The 10,449-nt window shown below is 46.3% G+C and overlaps 1 protein-coding gene across 5 annotated transcripts; it reads left to right on the top strand.

Moving 5' to 3' along the window:
* The first annotated feature begins 1,142 nt into the window (after positions 1-1,142).
* Positions 1,143-10,410, top strand: RAMAC (RNA guanine-7 methyltransferase activating subunit). Of its 5 annotated transcripts, none has more exons than XM_053272990.1 (4): positions 1,143-1,309; positions 4,063-4,209; positions 6,516-6,692; positions 9,490-10,410. In XM_053272990.1, the coding sequence occupies exons 2-4, from the start codon at positions 4,073-4,075 to the stop codon at positions 9,692-9,694; spliced, it is 519 nt and encodes a 172-aa protein (XP_053128965.1). In that variant the 5' UTR covers positions 1,143-1,309; positions 4,063-4,072; the 3' UTR covers positions 9,695-10,410. The 5 variants fall into 5 exon arrangements, with proteins under 5 accessions (XP_053128965.1, XP_053128962.1, XP_053128961.1 ...); XM_053272987.1 differs by lacking the exon at positions 1,143-1,309 and adding an exon at positions 1,316-1,456; XM_053272986.1 differs by lacking the exon at positions 1,143-1,309 and adding an exon at positions 1,412-1,558.
* The last annotated feature ends 39 nt before the right edge of the window (positions 10,411-10,449 follow it).

Raw genomic sequence — 10,449 nt, 5'->3', positions numbered from 1 at the left:
AACCATGGCGCCTAGAAACTTAACCATGGAGCCTAGAAGTAGAGTTATTTAATGAAAAGTTTATTTGTTCCAGACTGCTCTGTTTCTTTTCCAAGTATGCTGCTTGTAAACAGGATAAAGAGCTCATTTGCCTTCTTTCCCACATTGTCCATCACTAAGTTCAGTAATTTTGGCAAGTAAGTGTCCATTGTCTGCTTCCTAAGTTTTTGGACTGGCTTGCTCCTAGATCCAAAGAAAATTGGTCAAGGCCCGATTTGATGGCCTTGTGAAACATGCTGGAAAGGTTATTGGGAAGGAAAATATCCAGGCATACCTTCAGTTAAAGTTGGGCAGCACTAGGCATAGATAAGAAGGAATAGTTCAGTTCAAAGTTTATTATGGTCTATGACCAGCACAAGGGAAAAAATAAAAATACAAATATAAGATAAGAAGGAATACTAGAAGCCTTTGGATGTGTGTAGTGCGCACTTCCTTCTCAGGCAGATTACCAAAATCAGACCCCATTGCCCCAAATCTATGGGGGAGCAGATTTCCAGGGCATACAGGATGTGATTGCAGATCAGTTTGAACTCTAGTACTTGTTATTTCGGAAAATAATTTTCTATTAAGGAGAAAGTGTTGGAGAGTATAAGAGGAAACCTCAAATAGGATCCCAGGGGCAAAAATTACATGTTACATGAAGCTTGTGTTTAAGATGTTTAAAGCAGTTTTATGCTTGGATGTTGTTTTATGCCTATGCTGGGAGAGCCTTCTTGAGAACACATTAGGGTTCACTCCCTGGCTGCAGCATCTCCAGGTAGGGCTGGGAGAGACTCCTGCCTGAAACCTTGGAGAGCGGCTGCCAGTCCGTGTAGACAACACTGAGCTAGCTGGACCAAAGGTCTGACTCGGTAGAAGGCAGCTTCCTATGCACAATGAAGGGCGTATGAAGCACTCTGCAGGATCTCAAGCGACACTCTCTCTCAGTGCGACCCAAAGCTGGAAAAGACGGTCCGGGGCACAGCGCGGGTTCCTGTTTCCAGCTCAGAACCGAGGGGATTCATTCAAGCGAGTGGCTTTTCCTCCGCCTTTCTTTTTTCTTCCCCACACGCGCCACAGAAAACGGCAGAAAGGGAAAGAACGGCAACCACAACTGCAACTGAAGCCTCGCGGCGCCCGCCCGCCGCCTTTTCGAATCACACCCCCCGCCCCCGACTCAACAGCAAGCCCCGCCCAGCGGACAGAACCGGAAGTGGGAGCTCCGGCGCCGAAGGACTGACGGTTGTTTGGAGGCTGCGCTCGTGCCCGGCCGCCTGCTGGCTCAGACAGGGTGAGGAGGGGCTCCCCTTGCGTGTCCCCCACCCCCCCCAGCGACATCGAACGTTGGGGCTGCGTGCCACGTGATTGCCCTCCGCGGCCTGCAGCGTTCTAAGCCTGGCCTCGAGTTGAGCCCTGGTTCTCAGTACCAGGGAGGCCGGTTTGTTTTGGGTTTTTGTTGTTTTTGCAGCGGGGAGGGAGGAAGGGTTTAGCCCCGAGGCGACGGTTTGAATCCTGGCCTAAGTCCAGGACATGGGCTGAGGTGCGCTGCCTTGGGTGCTGGGGAAGAAGAGTGCCTCTGTGCATGGCTAGAGTGTGTTGCTTTCACTACCTTCAGAAACTGCAGCCCACCCACCATGGGGCAGATAATGAGGGATCTGGTTTGTAGCTCCAATAGGGGTGGCTTCCCCCCCCCCGCACCTCCCCTTTTTTTCTCCGCGGCTTTAATCTAGTTCTGTAGTTGCCATCATTAACACCTCTCTTAAGATTGCTTAATGCAGAGGAGCTGCCCCTTAAAAAGACCATGATGCAGTTTCTAGATAGCAGACCATGGAGGATCAAGAACCAGGGAGGGCTGTAGCCTGCCTTCCCTGTTTGTGGGGCTGGCCAGGGGGGGGAATGGGATGCTGCACTAGATGGGCCTTTGATTCAGCAATGCCGTTCTTAGTAGCCATGGTAACCAGATGGGAATCTTCATGTTCAGAAGCCTGGCTCATCAGCGTCCTCGAACATAGCTTCTTACACCAGAGCAGACTATTGGTCTTGCTAAGCCAGTGGTCTGGGCTTGGCTTGTGGTGCAATAGCCTAGCCCTGCTATTTGAAGTCATTTGAATGCTGGAATTGAACCCGAGGCCTTGAGTTTTGCTTATTGTAGAGCAATAAGTCGTGTGCATGCAAGCCAAGAGTTCTACCATCAAGTTATGGGCCCTTGACAGAAGCATTTAGCTGGCCAGGTTGGAAGTAGAGAGCTAGAAGATGCACCTTTAGTTTGATCTACTAAGGATCCTCTCCTGTTGTTATGACCACCTTAACATATTATCAGTTGCAATACTGTCATTAAAGTGAAGTAAAGGTGTGGATTTCCTCCTCCTCCTCCTCCCAATCATGCATTCTTAACACATTTTTGGAGGAGAAAGGAGATTTCTAATCCATATGAGTTCAGTGTGACTATAGAACCATATAGTCCAGTGAATTATTCCAGTAGGATTGGTGCAGAGTTTTTGTGCATCGCAAGCTCAGATTCAACATAACTGGGGCTTGACAAATGCCAGGCGCCAGGGAGCCATAGCACATAGAAATGTAACAGTGGCACTGGGATATTCAGAGTTATTAATGAAACCTTTATTTGCCCCAAGCAACTCTGTTTCTGTTCTGTGACTTGTAAAGGGGATAAAGAGCAGCTCATTTACTCTCTTCCTCCACAGTGTCCGTGATTGTGTGCCTGGTAATTTTTGTCAAGTGTCTAGTCTGGCTGCTAAACTTTGGGGTTGGTTCCTAGATCCGAACAAAATTTGTCACCGTCTGTACATAATTATATGTGCCACTGTTTTACCAGTCTCCTACAGTTCTGCAAGTACTTCAGAACGGTTAGTGTACTGAATGACTAATGACACTTGACCACCGCCTGCATCCTAATGCAACAGCCAGAGAGCTGGGTTCTTCAAGATGCCTTAACCCTTGTTGTCGTCTTGCTGTTCCAAGCTTCTGGCTTGGAACTTAACAGATTTGTTAGCCTCCAGGGAAATGCTGCTCACACTCTTTGCCCTCAAACCCACGTTCTCTCCCACTCATGGCAAACTGGTCTGCACTTGAACAATTGTGTAAATGTCTGCTTCAGTTTAAGGCACATACTTGAGATAGTAGGAAGTCTGTTAAAACCTTATTTTCTTAGTAAGGACCAGAGTGGTTAATGTCTTTTGCAAGGATAGTTTCCCTCACACACCACTGTTTCATTACTTGTTTATGGGTGGCGGCGGCTGCTAATGTTATGATGACATTGTCCAGGGAGGACAATGGGATTATAGTCTCTGGATTAGTCAGTATGAGAATAGTGTTTGGGATTAACAAATTGTGTATTAATGTATCTGTCAGAAAGACTAAGTAGGAACATAGGAAGCTGCCTTATTCCAAGTCAGAACATTGGTCCATCTAGCTCAGAATTGTCTACACTGACTGGTAGCAGCTATCCAGTGTTTCAGGCAGGAGCCTTTCTCAGCCCTATCTGGAGATGCTGCCAGGGATGGAGCCGGGGATCTTCTGCATGCAAGCAGATGCTCTACCACTGAGCTATGACCCCACCCCCTAAGAGGAATATCTTACAGTAGACCGTGCTTACATGTCGTCACCCATCATAAGAACAGCCCTTATCAGGCCCAAGGCCCATCTAGTCCAACATCCTGTTTCACACAGTGGCTCACCAGATGCCGCTGGAAGCCACAGGCAGGAGTTCAGGGCATGCCCTCTCTCCTGCTGTTACTCTCCTGCAACTGGTACTCAGAGGCAACCTGCCTTTGAGGCTGGAGGTGGCCTATAGCCCATCCAAATGCAAACCAGGGTGGACCCTGCTTAGCAAGGGACAGTTCATGCTTGCTACTGCAAGATCAGCTCTCCTCCCAGTCCCATTGTTTGGGGGCAGAAGATAAAACCTTTCTCATGTGACAATGTTTAACTGGTTCTGTATTCAGATTTCCAACATTTTTCACTAAGTGATTTAGATGGATGTTTGACCTTTAAAAGTTCATCAAAATATATTTTTTGTTCCTGTAGAGATTGCAGAATGGCTTCCACACCTGACATCTTTCAGAATTATGAAGAGATGTTTGCTCATCGATATACTTCAGGAGATGAGGAATACCAGAAATATGTCAAATGCCCTACAGATCCACCTCCAATAGTAGAAGACTGGCTGAACAGGTCTGGTGGCAACATCCTGCTACCCATTCACTTTTTGTTTGGGGGTGGGAAATTGTAAGGGTGCACTTCAAGGCCTGGAATGTACTGGTTGTCAAGGGAACTATAAGCCACTTTAGATAGCAAAATCCTAAATATAAGTGAACTGCTATCCTTTATGCAATGGTTCCTGCAGTTGTTGGTGTCCATCTTTTTAATTGCAGGCATATTCATCATTAAGAACAGAGACATGTAAATGTGACAGATTAGTAAATGGACATATTATGGGCAAAACACTTATTCCAAATAGGTACAAATCTGTGCCTATATTATTACAGCCTAGCTCAGTGGTTCTCAAGTGCTAGCAGAGTAAGAAACCATCACAGAGTATCTCTGCCCAGTTTCTTCCTTCAGTTCAGGAGCATAAGGATGGAAAAATGGCAGGATGGCATTAGATCAAATCAGACATCCAAGTCTCTCTGCAGGAGAGCTCCTGGGGAATAAATGAGCTTCTGCAGCATGGTGGTTGAGAGTCTGGCCCATCTCCTAAATTCTGTTTTACCTTTCTAACAGAAATATATGCACATGTATATTTGAGGAGAATTGGTTCTCTTGGAGGTGCTCCAGAAAATTTCCTGGTGATATATCCTACTTGGCATAACCTAAAGATCATTCGGAGCATGCCTGCACAGCTTGTAGACCACCAAGCTGAATACAGACCACCAACCATGGACAGTGGCTCATCGGGGACTGATTAACCTCATGGACATGAACTGTCTCGCATGATTGTCTCACGGGCTACTTAAAGAGGGATTGCTACTCATGGTGTGTTCCAGTTTCACCTCTGATAAACAGTTTTGCTGCTATTTGTGTTTTTTAAAAACCTGTTTGACCAGAGGGTGGCAAGAAAAGAGATATATGTACACCATTGGAAGTGTAAGTTGGCTCTCCTCCGCTCCCTCTTCATTTTAACATCCTGAAAATTGATTGTTTCCAGTTATAGGCTGTCAAGCACCTGACAGGCTGTCATACATGGGTTGAGTGGTACGTTGTATTCACCTTGGTCGGTGACAAGCTGTAGCCTCAGCCTGGCATTTCTCTGTGTCTGGTGTTCTAGGAACTCTTGGCAGTGACATAGTTTGGCCGCCTACAATTACTGGCAGTAATTCAGTAATTCTGGATGATATTTAGGTTACTCTAGAGTAGGTTATATCTCCAGATAATTTCTGGAGCTCCTTGGAGAGGACCACTACTCCTCAAATGTACATGCAAATATATTTCTGTTGAAAAGGTGCAACAGAGTTTAGGGGATATGCTGTAGCTACTACTATGCCACTGTGCATATTTATATACTGCCTTTTAACAAAGTTTTCAAAGCAGTTTATGCAGAAGAATAAATAAGATGGCTCCCTGTCCCCTAAAGGGCTCACAATCTAAAAAGAAGCATAAGATAGACACCAGCAACAGCCACTGGAAGGATGCTGTGCTGGGGGTGGATAGGGACAGTTGCTCTCCCCTTGCTCAATAAAGAGAATCAACACTTGAAAAGGTCCCTCTTTGCTCAGTTAGCAGAGGTAGCTCAGTGCAGAGTATGTGCTTTGCATGTTTGCACTTCTGACAGTTGCAGATACAAATTCGACAAATATTTATATACGGCTTTTCAACAAACATTCCCAAAGCCGTTTATACAGTTATAAGTAAATGAAATGGCTCCCTGTCCCCAAAGGGCTCACAGTCTTAAAAAACAAAACAAAACATGGGTTGAGTGGTACGTTGTATTCATCTTGGTCGGTGACAGTCGCTCTCCCCCTGCTCAATAAAGAGAATTGCCACTTTTAAAAGGTGCCTCTTTGCTCAGTTAGCGGGCATGCACGTGCAAAGTTTACGTTTCCATTGCCACCAGATGTGATGATGATTGCTGGACCATTTCATTGGGGGAGAGGGATGTCTAGCAATGGCTGTTAGCCATGATGCATATAGGGAATCTTCATGATAAGAAGCAATATGCTGTTGAATGCCAGCAGCAGCAGAGCAGGACCATAACCTCCATGCCACTTTTTGTGGACCTCCCAGAGGCATCTAGCTGGCCTCTGTGGGAAACAAAACAGTGGACCAGATGGACCTTTGGTCTGATCCAACAGTGCTGCTCTTATGCTCTTGTGTCCTAGAAAAGCTGCTCTCAGTACACGTTTTGAGGCACGAGACAAACCTCTATTGCACGCTGTACCAGTTGTCCCCTCTACTAATCCTTCAGATCCAGCTTTTCAACCATTTTAGCATAGCACCATCTACGGAGGCCCTTGCCCTATGAGATCTTTTTGTACCATCAGAGAACCCAGAGTACCTTCCGTGCTGGAGATCCTTCAGAAGTACGAAGGGATGTTCGCATATCGATTTACCTCGGAAGATGAAGAATTCCAGAAATACGTCCAGCGCTCTGCAGATCCACCTCCCCTAATAGGAGACTGGAGAACTCGATCGGGTGGTAACCAGCGATACAGAGATAGGTACTTGTTTTGCTGCTGTTTTTAAAGAGGCGTGTTGGTCTCATGCGCGTCACTGCATTCCGATTTAATGCATTGCTCTGGGCAGCAGATAGTTTCACTGGGAGTTGTAGTCCGAAAACATCTGGAGGGCCAAAGTTGTGCATCCCTGTTCTAGAGCCCCTTTGAGCACAGGATAGTGGTTGGTTGGCCCAGCTCCAACCTCATCCTCCCTGCAAATGGGACTGCTGATTTGACCCACGGACACAAGCAGGGTGCCCCACAGCACCTTCTTGCTTCCGGGTTAGCATCTCTTGGCCAGGTGGTGTCCCGTTTATGGGGCCAGATTTGCCCTGGGGGCACCAGCTGCTGATGTTTCATCTTCTGGATTTCCAGAACAATTTTCTCTCCGAGCCAATAGTGAGGTTAAACAGTCCCAGGCTTCTACTGAAATGCCACCGCCAGGGATTTTGCATTTTGTGTTGGGCTGAGGCGAAGTGTTCTTTATGCCAAAAAGAATGAAGTGCAACTCTTGAAAGAATTGCCCTCAGGACGCATTGCTTGCTCGGTCATGAAGTGATTTTTCTTGTGGCAGAGAAAAAGGCTCCGGGCTTTGCCTAACAAGCCCAGTAGCCTGTCTTCTGTAGCAGAACTGTGAACGGGGCGGGGGAGTGGAGGAACGGCAAGCAGCGGACTAAATATTTTCTCCATTGTCCCCAAAAAATTTCATTTGCATTCTTAGATAACGTTTGACGTACTCCACATAGCCTGACCTGTGTTGCTTTTGATTTCTTGCAACTGGCAAATAGACATCATCTGTTCCTAAGCGCCTGGGATTCTGTAGCTACGGAAAATATTCTGTGACACTTTTCCCCCCACTCCAGGCTGTACATGCTGCCCTTCCTTAGTTTTAACTTAATCTTGGCTGTTGGCACTTGGGGAGACAGAAACGGACATTGTGCATTAGATTCCTTTTGGTATCACTTTACTGTATTTCACAGTATTTAGGCCATGCAAGTGTGACAGTTTATAGGTACATTTAGCCGGAGTCTGGCTGTACCAGTCAGAGATCAGGAGTTTTGAAGCTGCCTTATCCGGATTCACTTTATTCCTTTATTTTATTTTTGCATTTATATCCTGCTCTTCCTCCAAAGACCCCAGAGCAGTGCACATGCTTATGTTTATCCGCACAGCAACCCTGTGGGTAGGTTATTGGACCACACCGCTCAGTAATGTCTGGCAGTGGCTCTCCCGTGGTCTTACAGGAGAGTCATTCCCACTCCACCTGCCGGAGATTCCTCTAGCTGGCAATGCCGTGGACTCAACCTGGGACCTTATGAATGCAAACCATGTGCTGTGCTACAACTGAGTGAAATGTACTATTGTCGTGGCCGCCCTCCTTCAGTTCTGGAAAATATGAAGGAAAATCATCCCTCCCAAACTCTTTTACTTGGGGGTGGTGGTGGAGGGGACCCCTACTTATTCGGCTAACTCGTTTATAGATTGCTTGGCAATTTCTAGAGAGAGAAAAGTGAAACATTTCTCTTCTAATGCTTGATTCCTTTTGAACAAGTCTTGATTTTAGTTTAATTATAAATGTGATCAAGCACCAGATCATGAGATGAAAAAACTATGAACTGGTTAATTTAACCTCCCCTGGGTTTTTAAAAGGAGCAGTTTGCAGAGTGACATGGGTGACTGGTGAGAGGGAGATCTCCTTGGAGACCCTGGGAGATTCCTGATCTCCAAGGGTCCAGATGGCAGTCTCCTCTTCCTCGTTTGAAGACAGGATTCAGCTTCTAGCCCCACCCCAAGGAGAGTTCCCAGCAGTTCCGGGCTGGAAGGGCAAGCCTCAGCCTCCTCCTGCCATGGAGCTAATAAGGCTAGAATGAGGACAAGGCTAGAAAGAGCAGAAGAGATTGAACAGGTCACCAGAATGGACTCCAGAGGGAGAATAGGGCAGACCCCCTCAACTAACTCACACACTTCTTTGCAGCCATTGGGGCACACGACCAAATCACATTCCCTTGCTGAATTGTGAACGGTGTCTGAAAAAACGTGACATCCATGTTGTGTAACATAGTGGCTAAGAGTGTCGGTTAAGAGTTCCGATCTCAATTCAGCCATAAGCTCGCTTGGTAGCTTTAAGCAAACTGTTTTGTCACACATCTCCTCCATCCTCTTATATATGGGGATAATACTACCTTACAGGAAGGCTTGACACATCCCAGGTGCCAGGGAGCCACGGTGCCTAGAAATTTAACTGGTTTTTCATTGTAAGGTCCAGGGGCCAGTAGCACCCCCCCATCAACCCTAAGTGGAGCTCCCGAACAAAATTTAATTTGGCTTGTATGGAGCTTCAACCAAAGCTGAAGCTCCATACTACACAGTGCCCCTGGCAGCATGCAGAGGAGACTGTTACCACTGTGCTATGCCAGGGGGCTCCTTTAAGGGAGATGGAGCCCTCTTGAGCCTCCTGCCCCATCATGGAAGATGCTTTGAAAAGCATAGCCTTTCCCAGCACTTTCTTCCTAGAGCTCCTAAGGGAGGGCTCCATCTTCCTTGAAGGGCTCTCCCCACACTGAGAAAAATGCAGTGTGGAGGTCAATACAGTGGGAAATGGCTCTCGCGTTGAAGGTTTTTTTGTTTTGTTTTTGCCAAAGGAGCCCCCGCTTGAAAAACAGTCCAGGGCTGCTTGACTGCATTTGGCTTGGTGGCTCACAAGCTGTGCAGGCCAGCTGTAAGGACTGCTGAGATGATGGATGTGACATGCCTTAGGACACTATATGAATGTTGCGTCCTGCCATTTTCCTCCCAACAGATTCAGGGACAGCAGACAGTTCAGAAGCAGAGGGGACAGATATGACCGGCAAGGAGGCTACAGATCTGGTCAGTGGCAAGAAAGAGGCTGGGGAAACAGCTATCAGCAACACAGACAAGGACAGCCATCCTACCTGCAACATGGACGGTCACCTCAGTATGGTTATAGTTCTTATTCTCAGGGGGGCCCGTATGGCCATTACTAGCATGGTACCTTATGGATGTGTGTCCTGTATAAGAACCAGTCCTCTTTGTATCACCAGATGTGAACCTTTGCTTTATTCTGTTTTAGACAACATGTAATGTTGAGGAAACGGCATGCGTGCACGCATATGATGGTGCTTTTTAAAAAACAAAGGTCTTTGTATTTTTGCAGTGCACATTTAATAAAGGAGGCAGGTATTGTGAAACTACAAAAGAAACCGTGAACTTGCTACCTCATGTTTCTGTCTGTTTCCCACTCCCTGGCTCACACCACTCCAGAATATCACTTGTACAAATAGTTAATGGTTTGAGGGAAATAAATCTGCTTGTATCAAAAGAACTTAGCATGGACCCTTAGCGCAAAGGCCAGGCTGTTCTTTCTGAAATTCTGACTCATACCATTTTGTTGTAAATGGGCAGCAGGAGCACTAGAGATTCTAATCATCCATCGTGGCAGAGAAATGTGCAGCTTGTATGCTTGGTATTGACCGCTGCTAGCAAACAGGGCCTGTGTGTCTTCCACTCTGATTGCTCCAAAACATGGAGAGTGTTTTGTGTGTGTTTGTTTTTTTAAAAAATCCTTGTGCTGTTTTAATTTTGAGTAACCTGCTTAATAATTGATAAAAATGTCAATTTAAGGAGAAAAGGGTGTAAAAGTTGACTTTTAAAAACCCTAATGCAAGATTAATTGTTATTAAATGGGCTCCTTTTAAATCCATTCTTTTCCCTGTTATCTTCTTTCTCAGTGTCCTTGCTA

This window comes from Hemicordylus capensis, chromosome 10 (genome assembly GCF_027244095.1).
Source record: "Hemicordylus capensis ecotype Gifberg chromosome 10, rHemCap1.1.pri, whole genome shotgun sequence".
Classification (NCBI taxonomy): Eukaryota; Metazoa; Chordata; class Lepidosauria; order Squamata; family Cordylidae; genus Hemicordylus; species Hemicordylus capensis.
Note: the sequence above shows the minus strand (reverse complement) of the source record. Positions and strands in the feature narration are given on the sequence as shown.